Raw genomic sequence first — 25,656 nt, forward strand, 5'->3', positions numbered from 1 at the left:
ATGCCACAACTACTGAAACCCGTGCGCCTAGAGCCCGTGTTTCACAAGAGAAGCCACTGCAGTGAGAAGTCCACGCACCGCAACGAAGAGTAGCCCCTGCTCGCCACAACTAGAGAAAGCCCGCACACTGCAACCAAGACCCAACACAGCCAAAAAATTAAAAAATTTTAAAAAAAAGGGCTTCCCTGGTGGCGCAGTGGTTGAGAGTCCGCCTGCCGATGCAGGGGACACGGGTTCGTGCCCCGTTCTGGGAAGATCCCACATGCCGCGGAGTGGCTGGGCCCGTGGGCCATGGCCGCTGAGCCTGCGCGTCCGGAGCCTGTGCTCCACAACGGGAGAGGCCACAACAGTGAGAGGCCCACATACCGCAAAAAAAAAAAATTAAAAAATTAAAAAAAAAGAAATTGCTATTAATGATGTATATTTAGAACCCTTTGCTAAATATAATCCATGACTACTCTAAAACAGAATATTGGCCACATAAAGGAGGAGAATTGTGTTCTCAATTGTCTTCCCCCCCATAAATTTATTTATGTATTTATTTATGGCTGCATTGGGTCTTCGTTGCTGTGCGTAGGCTTTCTCTAGTTGTGATGAGTGGGAGCTGCTCTTCGTTACGGTGCACGGGCTTCTCATTGCGGTGGCTTCTCTTGTTGCGGAGCACGGGCTCTAGGAGCGTGGGCTTCAGTATTTGTGGCACTCGGGCTCAGTAGTTGTGGCTTGTGGGCTCTAGAGCACAGGCTCAGAAGTTGTGGCACACGAGCTTAGTTGCTCCGTGGCATGTGGGATCTTCCCAGACCAGGGGTCGAACCTGTGTCCCCTGCGTTGGAAGGTGGATTCTTAACCAGGGCTCCACCAGGGAAGTCCTCAATTGTCTTTGATAAATTAGTGTCAGAGAATAGTTATGTGAGAAAATTAAATGTAATTACATTATCATTAATTTTTATAAATGAGTCAGTTTTGAAAACCTTCGTGCTCTTGAAAGCACCAGGAGTCTTTACTTCATTTGAGAAGTACTATCATTTTTTGCCACTTTTTTTGACAATTAATAAATGTTTTTTGTTGGATGAATGACATTCTTTCAAAATTCCGAAGAGTAAGGGGAAGGGCAGTTGACTTTTTTTTTTTTATGCGGTACGCTGGCCTCCCACTGCTGCGGCCCCTCCCGCCGCAGAGCACAGGCTCCAGACGCACAGGCCCAGCGGCCACGGCCCACGAGACCAGCCGCTCCGCGGCACGCGGGATCCTCCCGGACAGGGGCACGAACCCGCGCCCCCCTGCATCTGCAGGCGGACTCCCAACCACTGTGCCACCAGGGAAGCCCTGACTTTTGTTAGACAATTAAATAGTTGCATCCAGCACTCTACTGTTTAAAACAGTGAGCTGATGCCATTAATCTTGAGACTTTGCCAAGTAGTGTAGTCAATCTAGGTAATGTTAGGATTTAACATTCAAAAAATGCTCAGAAATTAAGAGGGAAGATGATTTTATATTAATACATATAGAGAAAGTGTTAATGATTTATTTAGTCTGTTAACGTACTGTAGTATAGTGATCAGAGATCCTGGTCTTGAAATTCTTTTAAAATTAATTTATGTTTAAGGTATAACCTGCATACAGCCTGATGAAGTTACTATCATGAAAGCCAAATGATTTATAGGCATTTCAGTCAACCTCAATGATAAATGAGTTCTTAACTTATTTTTAAATAAACTGAATCAAGCATTTAAGCTGCTGTTCCTTTATAGTTGTGTCTCAGGATTACCAAACAATTGATGTGAGAAAGTTTTTTACAGAAAAATTCCAGCTAATAGATGCAGAAGGAATGACAGAATATCACAGTTTTGCAGCCCCTCCTGAAATAGTAGATTTAGTCCAGGAAATCTCAGTCTTGGCACTGTTGACATTTTGGGCCAGGTAATTCTTTGCTGTGGGAGACTGTCCTGTACCCTGTGGGATGTTTGGCAGCATCCTTGGCTTCTGCCCACTAAATGCCAGTCGTACCCCCTAGTTGCCAACAAAAAAGTCTCCAGACATTGCCAAATATCCACTGGGGTCAAAAGCATTCTTGGTTGACATTGATTTAAGCAGTGATTTATTAATGCTTGTTTAAAACCATTGTGATTAAGTTTTCTGGAACTTATAATGGATGATTTAGACTGATAGCACTTGAACAAACCAATTATCTTCACATCACGGAAGGAGAGATATACCAATGTGTGCTTCTTTATTTGATGCATCAGGAACTAGTGGTATACAATACCACCTACAAAGTATTAAGTATTCTTGCCACATAACTAACCCTGAATCAGATCAAACCTTTAGGTCTATTACAGAAAATATAGGAGATAAAGGGACATGCTAAATGATACCAGAGGAATGCACTCAGTAAAATCCAGGATGTAGAAAATTCTCAGAACAGAAGACCTGGATTCTTCAACAAATAATGGGGGATAAAAAAGAAGAATGTATGGATTAAAACAAGAGTTGGCAAACTTTCTGTTAAGAGGACCAGATAGAAGTAGTTGAGGCTTTGTAGGTCAAGTAGTCTCTGTCACAGATGTAAAAGCAAAGGCAAAAGCAGTGATAGATAGGCAATATGTAAATGAATGAGTGTGGCTTTATTTTAATAAAAGTTTATTTACAAAACAAGGTGACAGTCTGGAGTTTGTTGACCCTTGATTTAAAAGATACTTTAAAAGACATATCAACCAATGCACATGTTGGATCTTGCTTGTATCCTTATTCAAACAAACCAACTGTTAAAAAAAATGTTTTTAGAGACAATCAGAGCAATCTGAGTGCTGACTAGATAGCTAATAACTTTGAGTAATTATTTTAAATTATTTTGTTGTAATTATGTTTAAATATTTATTTGGCTGCGCCGGGTCTTAGTTGCGGCACGCAGTATCTTTTGGTTGCGGCATGTAGGATCTTTAGTTGCAGCATGCGAACTCTTAGTTGCAGCATGTGGGATCTAGTTCCCTAACCAGGGATTGAACCCGGGCCCCCTGCATTGGGAGTGCGGAGTCTTAGCCACTGGGCCACCAGGGAAGTTCCTTTTGCAATTATGTTTAAATTAAAGTGTTTATCATTTAGAGATACATAAAAGTATTTGCAGATAAAATAATGTCAGAATTTGCCTTCAAAAAATCTAGTTGAGGGTGAGGGTGGTTCTAAAATAGAATATATGTGTCAAAGATTTTTTTTTTTTTTTTGGCCACCTCGCGCAGCTTGCAGGATCTCAGTTCCCCGAAATTGAACCCAGACCCCTGCAGTGGAAGCGTGGAGTCCTAACCACTGGACTGCCAGGGAATTCCTGTGCCAAAGATTCAAAGGCTGTTAACCTGCTAGAGAAAACATTAAGACTGGAGTCTAGTTTTGGAAAGGATATTTACTGTTTGAATAAAATGAGCAAAGTTTGATGAAGTTTATAGTTTCCTGCTTTTATGTCTCATGTTATTTTTCAGAAATTTCTTCTGTGTACAGATATATCAGTATCTTTATTGGTAAATGTTTTTAATTTCAGTAGACAATAAATTGGTAGTCTAGGGCAAGGGTCAGCATACTCCGGACCACTGCCTGTTTTTTGTAAGTACAGTTTTGTTAGAACACAGCACACATTTTTTGAAATGTATTGTTCATGGCTGCTTTGGCACTATACTAGCAGAGTTGAGTCTGACAGAGATTGTATAGCCAGAAAGCCCCAAATATTTGCTGTCTGGCCGTTTACAGAAAAATTTGCTGACCCCTGGTCACAAACAGATGAAACTTCTCATCTCAAATGACTAACTAGTGCTTTGACACAAAGTAGATACTGGTTTTCTTGGCATGTGTTTTTGTTCTTATGGTAAAAGTCAAGGAGCAGTTATGAAATCCAAACCTCCATCTTGAGATGTGTTGCTCTGTAGATGATCTTCAAAGACTGTCCTTCACCTTTCTATTTATAGAAGTTGTTTTGGGGACAGGTGACTCTGAGACTTCACCCATCTTGTCTTCTATCCTGAGCCCCGATTCTCCCAAGATAATGTTGCTTCATCCTCCCTCGTTTTGTTCTAACTCCCATACTTCAGTACCTAAATACTGAAGTGAAAGTACACTATGGAGAGTGACTCCTTCTGATATGTTCTTTTTATATAGAGGATGCTTAATAAATATTTGATTATTAACATTTCAAATTCTTTACCATGTGTTGTGAGTTTTGAAGTAATTTTTAAAATGAAATCCACAGTATTCTTCTGTTTACATTCATGAAGGTTTTTAACATGTGGAACTAAACTTCTGTATCTTTGGACTTCATCACATACAAATCCTGTTCCTGGAACAGTCCCCAAAAAAGGATATGTGATGGAAAGAATAGTGTTACAGGTAATACTTCCTGACACGTGGAAAGGTTCAAATTTGAATTCTTTATGAAAAGTATATGTGTACTATGATCTGGGTTGTTACTAAAGAAGCCTAATTGATCTTGTTTCGATCTTAAGATCTATATTTAATTTAAATGTCAATAAACCATTTCCTATTTCTGAGAAACAGTATGCACTTATACCAATCCCAAGTAGTACATGTGCTATTGAGAATTACCAGTAATGGTAATCACTAGGACAGAAGCATTAATTTAATATTTGGTATGATCACCCTGATGGCTAAGAAAAATCAAAAACAAGTTAATGTAGCAAATATGTGGACTTTTCAGCTATAATTTAATCAACTTCTGTTAATTTTTAAGGTTGATTTTCCTTCTCCTACATTTGATATCATTTATACCACTCCTCAAGTTGACAGAAGCATTATAGAGCAACACAACTTAGAAACACTGGAAAATGATGTAAAAGGGAAACTTCTTGATATTCTTCACAGAGACTCATCACTTGGGTATACTCCTTTGATTCTGTTTTGCCTGGGTATCTCTTACAATGTAAAGTTCAAGTTAATGGTTTATTAAATGCCCTAATTTAGTGCATGATTTAGCAATGTTCCTGATGTGGAAAGTTTTTTTTTTCTGTTTTTAATTGTATAAAAAGACTATATGACTACATACAATTTAGAAATTTGTACAGGTCAATTTTTTTACATAATCAAAAGGCAAACAATAGATTGGAAACTATAATCTATATCCTTAATATATGAAGGACCTTTTCATATAAGTAGAAAAACGGACAACACAGTGGTAGACAAGAATATGAATAGGTAATTCTTTGGAAAAGAAATACAGTACCTTTTAAACATCTGAAAAAAGATGTTCAACCTCTCAATAATCAAGGAATTGTAAATTAATACAAGATATCATTTCACACATCAGATTGTTGAAAATTAAAATGTCTCATTATATAAGGTATTGATGGGATACAGAAAATGGGAATTATACTGTTTGCAGAACTCTAAAAGCTTTTGGAGAGCAATTTGGCAAAATCTATAAAGGTCACAGTGTCCATAGTCTGTGACCTAACAATTCCACTTCCAGTTAGTTATAGTGTATTTTAGAGAAAACCCTTTTATATTTGCTTGTGGAGACAAGAATATTCATTGCAGTGTTTATTTGGGTTATTGTAAAACTGATAGGGAATGTTCATTAATGGGTTAAATTACAGTACATTTATCCAACAGTACTATGTAACTATTAAGAAAGAAGTTATAGCTATATGTACTAATATGTAAGATATTAAATGAAGAAAATAAGTAGCAGGATAGTGTGTATAGTGTGTTACCATTAACATATAGGAAAAAAAGAGAATCTACATACACCTTTGTGTATGCTTCTATATGAATAGACTACCTCTGGAAGAATATACGAGGTTAGGCAGTTGCCACTGGGAGGGGAATTGGAAGGAGAAACTTAATTGTGTACCTTTTTGCAATACTTGATTTTTTTTTTAGTATTCCATGTGAAATAAATACATTTCAATTCAGTGCATGGATTATATGCACAAGGGTAGATAGATGAGTAGTGAAATAGTGAAATATTTCATTCACATAAACATCTGTCATTAACAGTAAATTAGAATTTCCAAGACAAGTTCTTTTTATTTTGAATATTCCTCAAATGAGCTGTATATTCATCTTCTAAAATTTTGTAATAGCATTTGTTTTTGGCATGGCATTTGATTTTACTTTTATAAAATGATGAAATCCTTGCTGTCTCTTAGGGTAGGTTCTGCATATCCAACTCTGATTTCCAGTGCCTGGCATCTGGTTAGAGCTCAATAAGTTTTATTGTGCTGAATTATCCTTCTTTTTCTTAACTAAGATTCTTTTATCAAGGCAGAATGATTTCTTTCCATCCCCCAAATTAGGGTAAATTAGTGGTGTTTGCTGTACATTGCGTTTTTCTATTCCAAATTAGTATTAATGATTCTACCAAGAAGTGGCTGTCCTAAAAGGAATAAATTTCTTCTTTGTATTTTTAATCGAGATTATAACTGTCATTACGATATCACTGAGAAGTGATTTAATTCTGTTACATATTCAGACTTTCTAAAGAAGATAAAGCCTTTCTGTGGGAGAAACGTTATTATTGCCTCAAACACCCAAATTGTCTTCCTAAAGTACTAGCGAGTGCCCCAAACTGGAAATGGGTTAATCTTGCCAAAACTTACTCATTGCTTCGGCAGTGGCCTCCATTGCACCCACTGACTGCGTTGGAGCTTCTTGATTCAAAGTAAGTTAACTGTGGCTGAATTTATTTGCTCTGTTTTATTGTTTTTCCAGTAAGATATTATGTTGCAGGATTAGTTCCCTTTGTTTTAACATGAAAGCAGTTCGATTCAATATAAATGTGTAAATGCATATTTCTATAAACACATCTTTTGTGTTGAGGTTATTAAAGAGGGATATCATATTTAAAACTAATCTAGAGAGGTTGTAAATTTTGAATACTTTGTTATATTTTTTATGATGTAGGCCAGAATTAATTTTCATAAGGTTTTTAAACAGTCACAAAATTGGATTTGTGTATAGGACAATAAGATTTTCTTCCTAGAAAAAAAGAAGAAACACATTGCTTTTGAATAGCTATTTGAGTATTCTTTTTCAGGAATAGATTGAGATTGTGTTTTCAGGAAAAACAGCTTCATTAGAAAGGAATCGCTGTCAAATCTTGATTTTGTGGTGTTCTTCTAGATTTGCTGATCAGGAAGTGAGGTCCCTAGCTGTGACCTGGATTGAGGCTATTAGTGATGATGAGCTAACAGATCTTCTTCCACAGTTTGTGCAGGTGAGTTTTTTACAAGGTTACCTACCCTCCTTACCCTCTCCCCAGTTTGTATGAGTAGGGACTTTGCTAAGGGATCCCCTTTCTGTTTTGATTAAAAGTACTTTTGTTGTGTGGGAGGTGTACTGCATTTGGATTTAGTGTGAATTTTTTTCCACTATTATCAGCTGCCCTACTTGAATACTAACTATATATATATGTACCTGGATTTTTAATTCTCGGGTTATAATTCTCAGAACAAACCAGACTTGAACTTTTCTTTGATTTTTTTTTAATTGGCCTTTTAAACATAGCTAATGAATGTTATTCCCAGGTCTATACTTTTCTGCTTGATTTCATTAATTTCACCTAAGTTAATTCATCTGTTTCATTTTTATCAGTATCATCTTTCCTTGATTTATATAGTTTATCTTTTGATAATTTTATCCTAACAACGTAGTATGGGTTTGACCACTAGTGATTCTTATTTTTCTTTGCATGTAGGCTTTGAAATATGAAATTTACTTGAACAGTTCATTAGTGCGCTTCCTTCTGTCCAGGGCATTGGGAAATATACAGATAGCACACAATTTATATTGGTAAGATTTAAATTTTCTTAAGTACTTTATTTCTGTCTCTGTTATTTACACAGATGACACTCAAAGTCTAAACTGTATGCTCGGACTATTTGCTGTTGATACCAGCTGTTTCACTGAAGTCATTATTATAAAGAAGCTAAATTTTTATATCTTTAGAAATAAAACCAGAAAATAACAAAACCCTCTATTGCAAAATTATTTGGCATGTTAGAGCTCTATAATAATGACTGAGTTTTTACTTGCTTATATAGCTTAAAATTAATTCCTGGATACCAAAAATTAAACTTGTTAAATTGATTTTGAGAGACATTAATCTATTTCTCAGAAGTGGCTGACATAAATATTTTGCTGTATTAGGCTCCTCAAGGATGCTCTGCATGATGCACAGTTTGGTGCCCGATATGAACATGTTTTGGGTGCTCTCCTCTCAGTAGGAGGAAAAGGACTCAGAGAAGAACTGCTGAAGCAGGCAAAACTTGTACAGCTTTTAGGAGGAGTAGCAGAAAAAGTAAGGCAGGCTAGTGGATCAGCCAGACAGGTATGTACCCATAGAGAGAACATAAATATTTAGATGTTAAAGGATCTTTACATCTGACAAGTTGTTACTCTTTTTTTTTTTTTTTTTAATATTTATTTATTTATTTGGCTGGTTGGTTGTGCCGGGTCTTAGTTGTGGCTTGTGGGCTCCTTAGTTGCAGCACGTGGGCTCCTTAGTTATGGCAAGCTGGCTTCTTAGTTGCAGCTCACCAGCTCCTTAGTTGCAGCACATGGGCTCCTTAGTTGCGGTATGTGAACTTTTAGTTGCGGCATGGGTGTGGGATCTAGTTCCCTGAGCAGGGATCGAACCCAGGCCCCCTGCGTTGGGAGCCTGGAGTCTTAACCACTGTGCGCCACCAGGGAAGTCCCGGTTGTAATTCTTTTTCAATAGACATCCAGTAGAACTCTAACACACTTATGCTGTTTTGGTCAGATTGAATTCAAAAGTTGCTTAAAACCTGTCGGAAAAGATTTTATGTCCTAACTCAGTTCCCTTTCATTTCCATGCTTATTAATTCCTTTCTGATCAAAATTGTTCTCTTAAGTTTCTTTTTCATTATTTTGCTTTTTAACATTTTTGTAATTGTAAAGGTAATAGAAGTATGAATTGATGCTAATGTTTAAGAAGTCCAAATGAATAAGTTTATGGATTAAAAAATTAGGACTTTTCCAGTTTCATTTTCTCCCTGTAGGTATCTTGTTCACAGTTTGTTTTATGTCCTGCTTGGTCATTTTATATGACTTTACACATAAACACACGTATATATACAAATGTTTGTAGTTAAAAATTTTTCATAGAAATGTATGTTATTTTTTAACTAGACTTCATTATTTTAACCACTTTAAGGTGTATAGTCCATTGGCTTTTATTGATAGTACATTCACAGTGTTGTGCAACCACCATCACTGTCTAATTCCAGAACATTTTCATCACAACAGAAAGCAAGCCTGCACCCACTAACCCTTTACTTCTTATTCCCCTCTCCTCCCAGGACCTGGTGAGAACTAATCTGCTTTCTATCTCTATGGACTTACCTATTCTGGACATTTCATGTAAATGGAATCATGCAACATGTGGCCTTTTGTGTCTGATTTCTTTCACTTAACCTAATACTTTCAAGGGTCATCCATATTCTAGCATGTGTATTTATGGCTGAACAATGTCCCATTGTATAGATAATACCACATTTTGTTTATCCATTCATCAGTTGATGGACATTGGGCTTGTTTCTATTATTTGACCATTATGAATAGTGCTGCTATAAATATTTGTGTATAAGTTTTTGTTTGAACATCTGTTTTCACTCTACCTAGGAGTAGAATTAGTGTATCATATAGTAATTCTGTGTTTTTTGAAACTATTACCCAAAGTAGCTGCACCATTTTATAATTCCAGTATAATACTTGTAATGTATGAGGATTCCAGTTTCTCTATATTGCCACCAAAATTTGTTATTTTCCATTTTTTTTAAACTATAGTCATCCTAGTGGATGTGAAGTGGTATCTCATGGTGGTTTTGATTTGCATTTCCCTAATGACTAATGATTTGGGGCACATTTTCATGTGTTTTTTGGCCATTTGTATATCTTCTTTGGAGAAATTTCTAAGTCCTTTTTAATTGGTTTGTCTTTTTGTTGTTGAATTGTTAGAGTTCTTTATGTATTCTAGATACTAGACCCCTATCAGATGTACTGTTTGCAAATATTTTCTCCATTTCTGTGTATCATCTTTCTGTTTGCTTCATAATGTCCTTTGATGCACAGAAATTTTACATTTTATGGTCTAACTTATTTTGTTGTTGTTGTTGCTTGTGCTTTTACTAGCGTATCCAAGAATTTGTTGTCAAATCGAAGGTCACAATGAGGTACACCTATGTTTTCTTCTAGGAGTTTTTTGTTGTTTTTTTGTTTTGTTTTGTTTTGCGGTACGCGGGCCTCTCACCCTTGTGGCCTCTCCCGTTGCGGAGCACAGGTTCCGGACGCGCAGGCTCAGCTGCCATGGCTCTCTGGGCCCAGCCGCTCCACGGCATGTGGGATCTTCCCGGACTGGGGCACGAACCCGTGTCCCCTGCATCGGCAGGCGGACTCTCAACCACTGCGCCACCAGGGAAGCCCTCTTCTAGGAGTTTTATAGGTTCACTCTTAAAAAGTCTTTGATCCATTTTGAGTTTTTTTTTTTTTTTTTAATATTCTATGAGCTAAGGGTCCAACTTCATTCTTTTACATGTGGTTATCCAGTTGTTGCTGCACCATTTGCTGAAGAGACTATTCTTTCCTATTGAATGATCTTGGCACTCTAGTTGAAAATCAGTTGACCATAGTTACATGGGTTTATTTCTGGACTCTGAATTCTATTCCATTGATCTGTATGTCCCTCCTTATGCTATACTGCTTTCATTACTATAGCTTTGTAGTAGGTTTTGAAATCAGGAATATGAGTCCTCCAACTTTTACTTTTTCAAGATTGTTTTGGCTGTTTGGAAGTCCCTTACAATTCTATGTGAATTTTAGTATCAGCCTGCCCATTTCTGCAATAATGGCAGTTGGAGTTTTGATAAAGATTGTGTTGAATCTGTAGATCGATTTGGGAAATGTTGCAGTCTTAATAATATTAAGTCTTACAGTTCATGAACATGGGATATCTTTCCATTTATTTAGATCTTTAATTTCTTTCAGCAATGATTTTTTTTTGTAAATTGCTTTTTTTTTTTTTTACTTTATGTTGGAGAATTCATGTAAGTACATATAGTTACACTTCATGTTTCTTAATGAGTACATGGTATTACAAGGTATCTTAGCATAAATTATGAACTATTACCTCTATGTAGGTTGTTTATACATTTTTCTTTTCCCAAACAGTTCTGTGATGAATTTTAATATATAAGTGTTTGCCCCTTTGCTAGTATTTCTTTTTTTTTAAACATCTTTATCGGAGTATAATTGCTTTACATTGTTGTGTTAGTTTCTGCTGTATAACAAAGTGAATCTGCTATACATATACATATATCCCCATATCCCCTCCCTCTTGCGTCTCCCTCCCACCCTCCCTATCCCACCCCTCTAGGTGGTCACAAAGCACCGAGCTGATCTCCCTGTGCTACGCGGCTGCTTCCCACTAGTGCTAGCATTTCTTCGTAGGATATTCCCACAGATGAAATAATTGAATCAAGAGCTATGTATATTTTTAGTTATAATAATTTTATATTAGATTGCAATGACAAAACAAAACTTACCTGTATACACCTCCCTCCCCACCAGTAGATTATGAAAGTATCTGTTTCCCACCTTGTTGCCAGCACTGGATGTTATCTTAAATTTTTTGTCTGTTAGATAAAAATTGGTGTCTCGTTATTGCTTAATTTCTATTTGTTAGTGAGTATTAACTAATATGTTAAATATGACCATATGTAATTCCCCCCTATGTTTATAGCCTTTGCTATAATTTTTATTTTTATAGTAAAAATTAACTCTCTTTAGCAACAACTTTTTTAACCATTTGACAATTGGGCATTTAAAAAATTGGGTCCATATCATATTTTTGTTGTCTTATAAATAGGTCTTCATTTTCATTATGTACTTACAGTATCGGTTTCTTTTCATAGGTCGTCCTCCAAAGGAGTATGGAACGAGTACAGTCCTTTTTTCTAAGAAATAAATGCCGTCTCCCTCTCAATCCAAGTCTTGTGGCAAAAGAATTAAATATTAAGGTGAAATACAATGCTTATAAATTCATATTACATTTTCAAATAATGTGTAGGAAGAAGGCAGATGGGCAGGTATGCTTAAGGCAAATGCAGATAAAATCTGCATAGGTTGGTTATAAGTACTTATGGATGTATGTTTGTGTAAGATCCATATTTATCTCAGTATATTCTTATCTAATCACCATTCCTGAAAGAAAAAACAGTGTACTATTATTTACTGACTTGAAATAAATTATCTTTTGCTATGGTGTAATAGCTGCATGTGTTGTAATTCCAGTGGTAAAAGTACCCAGTCACAGGTAGGCAGTTTTTTTCCTCTCTTGTGAATGGCCAGGTGGAGTCTTCCAAGGTTTATTACACTCCTTAGAGTCATCAAAAAGTAGTTGTAATCATCAAAATTGAGTAACTATATTTTTAATTGGGCTAATAGTAATACAAATAGTGGATTTTTCTCTAACATGAGTTCAGCAAAAGCAGCCAATTAATTCATCCATTAGTGTCTGTGATTTTGAAAGTCTAGGTTACAACTATCCATAAAGGAGTCTCACATTTAATTTTTTTAAGTTGACATACGGCTATTCTTCATTGAAATACTGGGTTGGCCAAAAAGTTCATTTGGTTTTCTTCCGTACGATGGCTCTAGTAGCGCTTAGTTGTCTTTAACTTCATGTGAAACAATTTTGTTAGATTGTATTGTGACAGCTGTCATATCAGTGAGCATTTAAAAAAAACATCAAAATTGGTGAAGTTTTGTGTAGCCATTTTAATATTGAAGATGGAAGAAAAAAGCAACATTTTCGGCATATTATGGTTTATTATTTCAAGAAAGGTAAAAACACAACTGAAATGCAAAAAGATTTATATGGTGTATGGAGAAGGTGCTGTGACTGATAGAATGTGTCAAAAGTGGTTTGCAACGTTTCATGCTAGAGATTCTCGCTGGACGATGCTACATGGTCGGGTAGACCAGTTGAAGTCGATAGCGATCAAATCAAGACATTAATTGAGAACAATCAACGTTATACCACGTGGGATATAGCCGACATACTCAAAATATCCAAATCAAGCGTTGAAAATCATTTGCACCAGCCTGGTTATGTTCATCGCTTTGATGTTTGGATTCCACCTAAGTTAAGCGAAAAAAATCTTTTTTTTAATAGATGCATTTATTTATTTACTTATTTTTGGCTGCATTGGGTCTTCGTTGCTGCACGTGGGCTTTCTCTAGTTGTGGCGAGCAGGGGCTGCTCTTCATTGTGGTGTGCAGGCTTCTCGTTGCAGTGGCTTCTCTTGTTGCGGAGCACGGGCTCTAGGCACGTGGGCTTCAGTAGTTGTGGCACACGGGCTCAGTAGTTGTGTCTTGTGGGCTCTAGAGCACAGGCTCAGTAGTTGTGGCGCACGGGCTTAGTTGCTCCGCAGCATGTGGGATCTTCCTGGACCAGGGTTCGAACCTGTGTTCCCTGCATTGGCAGGCAGATTCTTAACCACTGTGCCACCAGGGAAGTCCGAAAAAAATCCCTGACTGTATTTCCGCATGCAATTCTCTGCTTAAACGTAATGAAAATGTTCCATTTTTTTTTTCTAACAAAAAAATCATTTATAATCTCACCATGCACATAAAATGACTGGATACACTTTGGTTTATACGCTTTCAGGCTTTTTCTAGTTACATGAACTATGTTTTTATAAAAATAAGCCCTTACTATATGAACTATTTTAAAAATTTAATTAAATTAATTAATTAATTTTTATACAGTAGGTTCTTTTTTTTTTTTTTTTTTTTTTTTTGCAGTATGTGGGCCTCTCACTGTTGTGGCCTCTCCCGTTGCGGAGCACAGGCTCCGGACGCGCAGGCTCAACGGCCATGGCTCGCGGGCCCAGCCGCTCCGCGGCATGTGGGATCTTCCCAGACCGGGGCACGAACCCGCGTTCCCTGCATCGGCAGGCGGACTCTCAACCACTGCGCCACCAGGGAAGCCCAGTAGGTTCTTATTAGTTATCTGTTTTATACATATTAGTGTATATATGTCAATCCCCATTTCCCAATTTGTTTTTTTAAAACAAATTGTGACAGGAGATGAAAAGTGGATACTGTACAATAATGTGGAATGGAAGAGATTGTGGGGTAAGCAAAATGAACCACCACAAACCACACCAAGGGCCAGTCTTCATCCAAAGAAGGTGATGTTGTATATATGGTGGGATTGGAAGGGAGTCCTCTATTATGAGCTCCTTCTGGAAAACCAAGTGATTAATTCCAACAAGTACTACTCCCAATTAGACCAGCTGAAAGTGGTACTCGATGAAAAGCATCCGGAATTAGTCAACAGAAAATGCGTAATCTTCCATCAGGATTATGCAAGACCACATGTTTCTTTGATGACCAGGCAAAAACTGTTACAGCTTGGCTGGGAAGTTCTGATTCATCCGCCTTATTCACCAGACATTGCACCTTCGGATTTCCATTTATTTCAGTCTTTACAAAATTCTCTGAGTGGGAAAAATTTAAATTCCCTGGAAGACTGTAAAAGGCACCTGGGGGCTTCCCTGGTGGCACAGTGGTTTAGAATCCGCCTGCCAATACAGGGGACACAGGTTCGAGCCCTGGTCTGGGAATATCCCACATGCCACAGAGCAACTAAGTCCATGTGCTACAACTACTGAGCCTGTGCTCTAGAGCCCGCAATCCACAACTACTGAGCCCGAGTGCCACAGCTACTGAAGCCGGTGCCTAGAGCCTGTGCTCTGCAACAAGAGAAGCCACCGCAGTGAGAAGCCCGCGCACTGCAACAAAGAGTAGCCCCCACTCACCACAAGTAGAGAAAGCCTGCGCACAGCAACGAAGACCCAACGCAGCCAAAGATAAAATAAATAAAATAAATAAATTTATATTAAGAAATATTGTATAAAAAAAGGCACCTGGAACAGTTCTTTGCTCAAGAAGATAAAAAGTTTTGGGAAGATGGAATTATATAGTTGCCTGAAAAATGGCAGAAGGTAGTGGAACAAAATGGTGAATGTGTTGTTCAAAAAGTTCTTGGTGAAAATGAAAAATGTGTCTTTTATCTTTACTTAAAAACCGAAGAAGGGCTTCCCTGGTGGCGCAGTGGTTGAGAGTCTGCCTGCTAATGCAGGGGACACGGGTTCGAGCCCTGGTCTGGGAAGATCCCACATGCCGCGGAGCAGCTGGGCCCGTGAGCCACAACTACTGAGCCTGCGCATCTGGAGCCTGTGCTCCGCAACAAGAGAGGCCGCGATAGTGAGAGGCCCGCGCATCGCGATGAAGAGTGGCCCCCGCTTACCACAACTAGAGGGGGGCCCTTGCACAGAAACGAAGACCCAACACAGCCCAAAATAAATAAAGTAATTAAAAAAAAAATTAAAGGATCAGCAAGTAGCTCATCCTCATTTAAAAACCGAAGGAACTTTTTGGCCAACTCAATATAAGAGTGGGTGCTTGAGCTGTATAATTATGTCACTGGAGGTGGGGTGGGGGGGTTACATTTACCCCTTGGATTTTGTTTGCTGTTTCCTTTAAATTGCTCTCGCTCTCTTAAATTAGTTTTTTAGCCAGTTTAATTTTAATATTAGACTTGATCTTTGCTAATGAAATTGTTCAATTTAGTGTCACTATTTGATCCCATGGCTAATTATTATACTAGTACCATGAATAGAAGTAGAGATCTCATTCCAAATCTTACTCATTTAGAGGAAAGATAAGCGTATACAAAATTTTGTGCTTTGTTGAAGGATTATAACACTTTTGAAGTGTCATAATATTTCAAACTTTTAATGGTTTTTGTCTCAAGTTTTTAAGGTATCGCTTCTCTGCTTAGACAGTGTGTTATGTTTAAGTTTCAAAAAGTATCTTTATATACCTCTTATCTGCCAGATAATCTAAGAAGCAGTTCACGTGCGTTATTTCATTTGCCCTAATTCAAAGGAAAAAGTGAAAGGAGAAATGCCTTGGACAAAAAAAAAATTTTTTTTTAAGTTTTTATTTCAGTGTTATCATTCTAATGCTTAACATATTGTATTTGTAGTCATGTTCCTTCTTCAGTTCTAATGCCGTGCCCTTGAAAGTCACAATGGTGAATGCTGATCCAATGGGGGAAGAAATTAACGTCATGTTTAAGGTGAGCAGAGAAAGGTGATTTTGTTTTTTGGTAATTTAAAAATTCTTTTCTCAAATTCCTTTTTCAAAATTGCAACAGTAATTTTGTTTACTTAGAATTTAATTAAATTGAATAACTATGTGAAAAATTATTACTGAGATAAACTGTTCCCAAATGGATTTGGTAATAAATGCAACTCTGGGCTAGAGCTGCCGTATATGGCCATGCTAGTTAAGTGTTAGTACATCATAGCTCTAGGTAATGCCTTTCACCTGGAGGTGAAATGGTATGCCCTAGAGACGTGCAGGGCAATATTGCAAAACTATGAGAGGGACACTCTTTTTGGAAACGTATAACTTACCTGTGGGAAGCAGCAGGAGTAGAGTACTTTAGAGTAATCTATTACCAGTCAAAGTTTTGTGTGTTGTGATCACAATTAGTATTATTTTTAAGAAAGAATGGAGAGTGTCAGTTCAGTGAGTTCATTTAGTGGAGGTTCATCAAGATAGCTTCTCTTGAACCACCTTTCATATGTATATAGCAAGTTCCCATATACTCACATCTGGTTTTAGATTCCATTTTATTGTGTTGATGTATTTGCCTTTTCCTAAAACAGTATCATCTGTTTGAATACAGTAATTTTAGATGTTGTAATATTTGTTAAGGTAAATCACCTCTTTTTTTCCATAATTTTCTTGGCCAGTCTCAAAAATGTATTCATCATTATGTGTTTTAAACTTATTTTATCCAATTTAAAAAGAAAATGAAAACTTGATGTGATCCAGTTAGAATTCATTTGGGGAGAGCTAACTTTTTTTTAAGTAAACTTTTAATTTGAGATCATTGTAGATTGAAGTTTGCAGTTCACTGTAGTTCATTTTAAGAAATTACACAGAAATCCTGTATACCCTTTACTCAGTTTCCCCCAATGGTAACATCTTGCAAAACTGTTCTACAGCATTGCAGTTAGGATGTTGACATTGATACAGTCAAGATATGAAATATTTCGATCAACACAAAGATCTTCCATATTGCCCTTTTAAAAAATTGAACATAATTCACATACCATAAAACCCAACCTTTTAAAGTGTACAGATCAGGAAACTGAGACATGAAGAGGTTAAGTAACTTTCTCTAGAATGCTGCAGAAGAATAAAAATGTGGTTCTGTTCATCTTATTCTTTACTCTTTTCACTATTCCCTCCTCCCCACACACCCCCCCTTTTATTGTATGTAATCTATTAAGTCTTTTGGAAATGTACAAGTTTCATTTTGTTTCCTTGATTTCAAGGTTGGTGAAGATCTTCGGCAAGATATGTTAGCTTTACAAATGATAAAGATTATGGACAAGATCTGGCTTAAAGAAGGGCTAGATCTGAGGATGGTAATTTTCAAATGTCTCTCAACTGGCAGAGATCGAGGTAAATATGTTAGCTATGTCTTATTTTTTTCCCTTGAATTTAGCTCAGAGTGTACCTGCTCTAAGGGTCCTGGTGCTGGTACACTATGATCTCAGCCTTATCACTTTTCCTTTCGTAGGTAAGGATGTGCAGACTTTATCTTGTCAAAATGAAATCAAGTCAGGAACTTCCCTGGTGGTGCAGTGGTTAAGATTCCAGGCTTCCACTGCAGGGGGCATAGGATGCGTCCCTCATCGGGGAAGTTCCGCGTGCTGCGGTGGTATGGCCAAAAAAAGGGAAATCAAATCAGTTTAAGAATTCTTGCTGATTTTATATAGTAACTCAATGAGTGGCCCTAATAAATGCTTGCATGACAATAAGTTTTATAAGATGAAAGTCACTTTATCAAGCAAGATTCCTCATTCATCAACAAGAGCCTACTATTTCACTGGATTAGTTTTTCTGTCACTATACTTATTTCATATAGTTGAACTCTTCTTTCTTCTTATGGAATCCTATGTAACTTTGTAGGCAGTCAACTCCCTCTTTTTTTATGTTGTTTCTAATGGTTGAGTGCTTACTTTGTGATTTGCCCTGTGCTAAAGCTTTTCACTCGTGTTATCTCACTGTGTCCTTACTTTTCAAAGGAAAAATCACATCCTCTGTGAAGTTTTTTTTGTTTTTTTCTTTTTTCCGGTACGCGGGCCTCTCACTGCTGTGGCCTCTCCCGTCACGGAGCGCAGGCTCCAGATGTGCAGGCCCAGCGGCCACGGCCCACGGGCCCAGCCGCTCCGCGGCATGTGGGATCCTCCCGGACCAGGGCACAAACCCGCGTCCCCTGCATCGGACTCCCAACCGCTGCGCCACCAGGGAAGCCCCTCTGTGAAGTTGGGTTTTTGTTTTTTTTTTTGCGGGCCTCTCACTGTTGTGGCCTCTCCCGTCGCGGAGCACAGGCTCCGGACGCGCAGACTCAGCGGCCATGGCTCACGGGCCCAGCCGCTCCGCGGCACGTGGGATCTTCCCGGACCGGGGCACGAACCCGTGTCCCCTGCATCGGCAGGCGGACTCCCAACCACTGCGCCACCAGGGAAGCCCCCTCTGTGAAGTTTTTAACAAGCACCTTAGTCTATAGTAATCCTCCCTTCTCCAGACTCAGCAGTTGTCTTTAATACTTACCAGACATTACGTCTTCTCTTCTGGATTGATTTTAAGTTCCCTCAGGGGATAGTAGTTCTTTGTATATTTATGAACATTTATCCACTGTTTTGTACACAGTAATTTCTACATGTGTATGTTTGATAATGAAATTAGAAATTTGTATGTGTATTAAAAATTTGATTAAACATACTCATAGAATCAAGATGCAGGTATTCACTGAAAAAGGATGTCACTGTGAACTATAAACCAGATAATGTAACCAAAACAACATAAAGGATCCAAATGAGTTCGCTCTGCCATGTGTGACCAGTCTACTAGGATTACAGCCTGATCCTGCATGCTTTCTTTTGGGATGGCCTGGAGGACTTGGCCTTCTTGGTTATTTCCAGTCCTTTCTTCAAAGCAGGTCTCTGTGTCTGTATCTTTTATTTTGAAAACAGTGCATCTCCTTGATTTGTTAAAATATATAAAACTAATTTTTAAAATATATAAAAAATATATGCACATAGTAAAATATCCATATAGCATGTAATAGAATAAATTGGAATGTAAATCTTAGTTTTCTCCCACACCTCCTAGGCAGCCTGCTCCCAAAATATAACTGCTTACATAGCTTTCTGAGACTATTTTTTTGTTTGTTTTTTAAAAAATTTTTTGGCCACACCACACGGCACACGGGATCTTCGTTCCCCAACCAGCGATCGAACCCGTGCCCCCTGCAGTGGAAATGCAGAGTCCTAACCACTGGACCACCAGGGAATTCCCTTTCTGAGACTATTTTGTATATATTCCAACATGCATAATACTTTCTTTTAAACAAAAGGTACAGTTCTCTATGTGGATTTTGTCTTTAAAAACATATTTTTGAGATTTTTCTACATAAGCACAGCATTTACATTTCAGTAAGGAAGACAAAACATGTACTTGAGACTCAAACATATCCCAAAGACAATCTTCATCTGTTCTTCCCTTTGAAAGGGCTTAATGTACTCTGAAATACTCTTATATTGCCCAAATATATGACTACAGAAAGTTTTTTGTGCAAAATGGGACAGCATATATCTTGTAAGTAACTTTATTGATGAGGTCAGTATTATCTAGTTTGCAATTAAAATGGTTATTCTTATTCTTTGTGTGTGTAGCACATGGATGTACAAAGTCTGAAATAGTCAAATTCAGTTTTATATCTTGGGTACTTTTTTTTTTTTTTTTTTTTTTTTTTTTTTGCGGTATGCGGGCCTCTCACTGTTGTGGCCTCTCCCGTTGCGGAGCACAGGCTCCGGACGCGCAGGCTCAGCGACCATGGCTCACAGGCCTAGCCGCTCCATGGCATGTGGGATCTTCCCGGACCGGGGCACGAACCCGTGTCCCCTGCATCGGCAGGCGGACTCTCAACCACTGCGCCACCAGGGAAGCCCTACATCTTGGTTACTTATGAAAATAAAAAATAATTTTGATTTCTCACATTTTCTAGCATGGGCTGCCAGTGTTGATTTTTTTTTTAAATGATGATTGTTAGCTGGTATCTTATGTCAAACATCAAAAGCTATAAATTTGGGGGGGAGACATTTTCACATATCCTAATGTTTTGTTGTTAAAGGCATGGTGGAGCTAGTTCCTGCTTCAGATACCCTCAGGAAAATCCAAGTGGAATATGGTGTGACTGGATCCTTTAAAGATAAACCACTTGCAGAGTGGCTGAGGAAATACAATCCCTCTGAAGAGGAATATGAAAAGGTGATTAGCTAGCCTCTGTATTCTAAATTACTGTCAAAAATGTGTTACATAGGTCTTAAGTGCTTTCATTTTCCAGCTCTGGTGACTAGTCATTTAGTTTAAGTTGTGAAGACAGTATTTTTCTCAGTTTTAATGAGATCCTAGTTTATGTCAAGTCATTAATGTATCATATTTACAGATAGATACGTACAAATGCTATCTGTTGACCTATGAAAGTAAAGTAGAGGAATTTTGTTCTTTGTTGGTCTTTTACACTATTTAAGAGCTCTCTCTTTTCTTAATTCTTTGTGGTTTGGGGAAGGAAACTAATATTTGTTTACAGTAATATTGGCTCTGTGATTCTGAATAAGTTATTTGACCCAAAATAATTGTCAAGTAACATACTTTGAATGGCTTTCATGCACTTGGCTCTTCTGTGTGCTTTGCTAAGTAAGAGGAAATATAACATAGTGGAATCTCATTGCCTGGGTTTGAATCTTGGCTCTGCCACTTAACAATGATGTGATCTTGGGCAAATAATCTCTCTGTTTTTGTTTCTCTCATACATAAAATAGCAGTAATAATAGTATTTACATCATTGTTTTGTTGTGGTATTTTAAATGAGTTTAATATGTACATACCCACACACATATACTCTGGTGTGTGTGTAGAGAGAGACTAGTGCAATGCCTGGTTTTGTGATAAGTGCTGTGTAAACATATGCTGTTATCGTCACCATCATCATCACCACTAAAGATTTCTAGGGGGTTATGGAATAAAATTAATCACATGGACCTGTAGAGCCATATGACTGTTCCGTTCAGAAATGTAGTATCTTGAGAATAAACTAGATGCATGTGCTTTAGTATTTGCTTTACAAATAGTCATTGTATGCAACTAGTATCCTTCTTAGTGATATTATATTATTAATTTAATCCCCAGGACAGGCAGGACTAAAGTGAAAGAAGGTCTTCCAGCTTTGAGAAACTTGGAGATGACACATAAGGAGTCACTAAATGGAAAACAAGACACATTCATTATATTATTGGATGTTTAAAGATATAAGCTTACTTTCTTTACACATGCCATTCCTACAAGCCAAAAAAGGGGGAAAATATTCCTTTATTTAGATTAATCTTTGTCCCAATGTTCCACTTGTGGTAAGCAGCAGAGCCTGTGAAGAGCAGGGTTCCACAAACATGATGCTTAAAAGACGTTCAAAGGCAGAGTGTACCCTAAGTAGGGACTGACAGGATCTCTACCTGTTTGTTGAAAGACAAAAGCTAGAGAGAAGGGGCAATAACCACCTTTAGAAGGGTGTTTGCTTTTGAAAAACTGGCTTCTGCTACCATAACCCAGTTTACAAGCTATTGAGAAAGTGGATTATAATAGTGTTTTCAACGAGTGATAAATTACTTTAATCTTTGTTACCCTGCCTCCTTTAAAAATAATCTTTTTCCTAAGATAATTTTGTATCTTTATTATAGGCTTCTGAGAATTTTATCTATTCTTGTGCTGGATGCTGTGTAGCCACCTATGTTTTAGGTATCTGTGATCGACACAATGACAATATAATGCTTCGAAGCACAGGACACATGTTTCACATTGACTTTGGAAAGTTCTTGGGCCACGCACAGATGTTTGGTAGCTTCAAAAGGTATTAATATTGTTATTATTGCTAAAGAAAATAGAGGCACTTCCTATTTCACAAGTTAATGTCCCCAACTATTACATATAAAATAAGCTACAAGGATATACTTGTACACATATAAAATAAGCTACAAGCATATACAACACAGGGAATATAGCCAGTTTTATAACTATAAATGGAGTATAATCTTTAAAAATTGTGAATCACTATATTATACGTGTAACATATAATATTGTGTATCAACAATTTTAAAAAATCGACTTCAAAAAAAACCAAGTTAATGCCCCAAACTTTGCTTTTTTTCTTGCTGTTCTTTGCCTTGTAGCTCCCTTTGAGCGTAACTAGGGATGAAAAAGCCTCTAAAAGATGACTTTACCATGTAGCAGAAAGAATGAGTATGTGTGTGTAACCTTTGAAATGAGTTGAGGTGTATTTTATTTTATCTAGTTAGTGGTACCTATTAGAAATGTTCCCATTTATATAATGGCAACGAGTACAAATTTTTTCTCTATATTTGTTTGTAACTAATATTTGATCTCTGGCTGTGGGTGGATTGATAAATATCACCTTGGAAATATATATAAATTCTACCTAAATAATGAGATTATATGATGGCTTTCCTGGGGAAATGTGAGTTTTTAAGAATTATGCAAATTCAGAACTGCCTGACACTAAGTTACCCACTTAGAAACTGCTATGGCTCAGATTGCTTTAGTTCAATAGCCATGTAATAGCAATAGCACTTATTTGAATATCTTCTGTAAATAATATTTTGTTTGTACTTTCTTTTTAAATAGGGATCGGGCTCCTTTTGTGCTGACCTCTGATATGGCGTATGTCATTAATGGGGGTGAAAAGCCCACCATTCGTTTCCAGTTGTTTGTGGACCTGTGCTGTCAAGCCTACAACTTGATAAGAAAGCAAACAAACCTCTTTCTTAACCTTCTTTCACTGGTAACTCTGTTCTTTACAAGCATTTAATTAATTTTATATTAATGCTTCTGTGTTTCAGTATCTAAAAATATTTTGTGATTTTTGGAATATAATTTATTGTAGTTTCAAGTGTCATATTATTACCAAAATATTTTAAAATTGCTGCCATGTGAAATATGCCAGACACCATTTATATAAAATAAAAAAATAAGTCACTAGATAGAGTGGGTACCCTGGGGGTGAGCAGTAATAGTAACTGGAAGGGACCCTGAGAGTATCATCTGGGATGCTGGTAAATGTTTTATCTCTTAATCTGGATGTGTTCAAATTTTGGACATTCATTAAGCTGTGCTTTTAAGATTTCCTTGCTTTTCTGGTTGTATATTAAGTAAAAACAAACCAAAAAAAACCCTATGATTATTGTGACTGAAGTTGATGTAGAAACAGAGGACTACACAAAAGACCTGGATTTCACAGCGTTTATTCCATAAACTGGCTATGACTTGCAACAGTTGATCTCCTTGGCCAAGATTTTTCTTATTTATGAGAGAATCACTTAGTCCCTAAAACACTAACAAACTCTTTAAAACTGTGATTGTTTTGGTTTGTTTGCTTTATTTCTGATTACTTGGCCAGCTTTTAGGGAGGGGTGAGGAACAGACTTTAAAAAAATTTAACTCACAAACCTTTTATCCTTTCTAAAGATGATTCCTTCAGGGTTACCAGAACTTACAAGTATTCAAGATTTGAAATATGTTAGAGATGCACTTCAACCCCAAACTACAGATGCAGAAGCTACAATTTTCTTCACTAGGTAAGGTATATTTAAGTATATTAGAGAAGGCACACACTGTTTAACCTTGATTTGTTTTCCTTAGTTTAAACAAATGCTATATATCAAAATTCTGATTTATAGGAAAAAATTGTGATTCACAGTACTAGCAAATAGGTTTATCAAAAGTTTATTTACTGAATAAATGTGAAGCATCGGCAATGGCACTTTAAAAAATACATTTATTTCAGGAATTCCCTGGAAGTCCAGTGGTTAGGACTCGGCGCTTTCACTGCCATGGCCTGGGTTCAATCCCTGGTTGGGGAACTAAGATCCAGCAAGCCGTGTGGCACGGCCAAAAAAAAAAAAAATTTACTTCTCTCAAAATATGATCTCAAGTTTTATTTAGTATATGATTTCAATTCTAAACATCCCATTTATGAATCATTTCTGCAAAACATATTTTCTACAGTATTACATACAAGGTTTTTTTCTAAAATGATCTCTCTACTAATGTGTTTTTCAGGATTCTGTCATAACAATTTTCATGGATACCATAAGTGTTTAAAACAGTGAACTCTGGATCACTGCTGTAGTAAATTGTTATATGATGTAGTACTTGAAACACATGTACCAATGAGTGGCGTTTGAACTTGTGATTATTACTTTAGAAGCAGATCTTCCTGGCAAATATGTTCTAAAGGTCTGGTGACCAGGTTGGTCACAGACTAGTGGTACCTCCTCATTAAACGCCACAGCAGGGAGGAGCACATGAGCTCATATTCTTTTCTTTCCTTTTTTTCTTGCCTTCTTCCTCTCAGTGGAGAAGAGGCAGAAAACACTAGACTGGACTTCCCTAGTCTCAAGAGTCTGGGCTGAATTGAATTGAAGGAAGCTGAGTTTTATATAGCCTTCCAAACTAATCCTGATAATTTAGGTATTGATGGGTTTTGTTTTTGTTTTTCGAGATTTGTTGGCTCCCCTGGGCAAAACTATAAAGCAGGCATGTAAGTATTAGTCGGCTTGACCTGCCATAACAATACACTATAAACAAGGTGACTTAAACAAAGGAAATTAGTCTTCTCATTGTTCTGGAGGCTGGGAAGTCCAAGATCAAGGTGCCAGCCTATTTGCTTCCTGGTGAGGGTTCAAGCTTGAAGATGAAGGAGGGAGGAGAAGAAAAAGGAGGAAGAAGGTCATTCTTATAAGGACACTAACTCCATAAAGGCCCTGTGGGGTTGGGGCTTTAACATTTGAATTTTGAGGGACACAAACATTCAGTCCCATAGCAAGGCAAAAAGCTTTATGTGAGGTTCCCTGACCTTTACTTTTTGACTCTCTTTTTGATTCTCACTCCTTGACAGAGTGAGAATCTACTCAATATTTTTAAATGAATAAAAGTGTTTTTCATCTTTTATTGTTAAAATAATTGAGAATGTTTTCTATGAACTTTAATGTTAACACATTGTCTGATTATCTCGTAGGCTGATTGAATCAAGTTTGGGAAGCATTGCCACAAAGTTTAACTTCTTCATTCACAACCTTGCTCAGTTGCGTTTTTCTGGTCTTCCTTCCAATGATGAGCCCATCCTTTCATTTTCACCCAAAACATACTCCTTTAGACAAGATGGTCGAATCAAAGAAGTCTCTGTTTTCACTTACCATAAGAAGTACAACCCAGATAAACATTACGTAAGTTTGGTTCTGTATCTGTAGACACTCATGCGTGCATTATTTTTGTCCTTTCCTACTTCCTTCACTGACTCTGCTAAAATTCAAGCATTTGTTCTTTTCATACTTCTTTCTTCCATGGATGGTCCAAAAATTAATAAGTATACTTGGAGCATCCCTAATTGTTTTTTGGTGTTTATTTCATGGTAAA

General features: G+C 37.3%; 1 protein-coding gene across 4 annotated transcripts in view; it reads left to right on the plus strand.

Moving 5' to 3' along the window:
* Positions 1-25,656, plus strand: part of PIK3C2A (phosphatidylinositol-4-phosphate 3-kinase catalytic subunit type 2 alpha) — a 177,934-nt gene that overhangs the window by 137,886 nt on the left and 14,392 nt on the right. For all 4 annotated transcript variants that reach the window (XM_081240458.1, XM_081240459.1, XM_081240457.1 and 1 more), the window contains 14 exons: positions 4,257-4,368; positions 4,730-4,875; positions 6,470-6,658; positions 7,120-7,213; positions 7,694-7,788; positions 8,146-8,326; positions 11,928-12,032; positions 16,073-16,165; positions 17,436-17,565; positions 20,303-20,439; positions 21,906-22,075; positions 22,867-23,023; positions 23,707-23,816; positions 25,259-25,466. In XM_081240458.1, the coding sequence (XP_081096584.1) occupies positions 4,257-4,368; positions 4,730-4,875; positions 6,470-6,658; positions 7,120-7,213; positions 7,694-7,788; positions 8,146-8,326; positions 11,928-12,032; positions 16,073-16,165; positions 17,436-17,565; positions 20,303-20,439; positions 21,906-22,075; positions 22,867-23,023; positions 23,707-23,816; positions 25,259-25,466 (1,927 nt within the window). The remainder of the gene's footprint in view (positions 1-4,256; positions 4,369-4,729; positions 4,876-6,469; positions 6,659-7,119; positions 7,214-7,693; positions 7,789-8,145; positions 8,327-11,927; positions 12,033-16,072; positions 16,166-17,435; positions 17,566-20,302; positions 20,440-21,905; positions 22,076-22,866; positions 23,024-23,706; positions 23,817-25,258; positions 25,467-25,656) is intronic.

The sequence above is a fragment of the Mesoplodon bidens genome (genome assembly GCF_964165515.1).
Source record: "Mesoplodon bidens genome assembly, chromosome: 7".
Classification (NCBI taxonomy): domain Eukaryota; kingdom Metazoa; phylum Chordata; class Mammalia; order Artiodactyla; family Ziphiidae; genus Mesoplodon; species Mesoplodon bidens.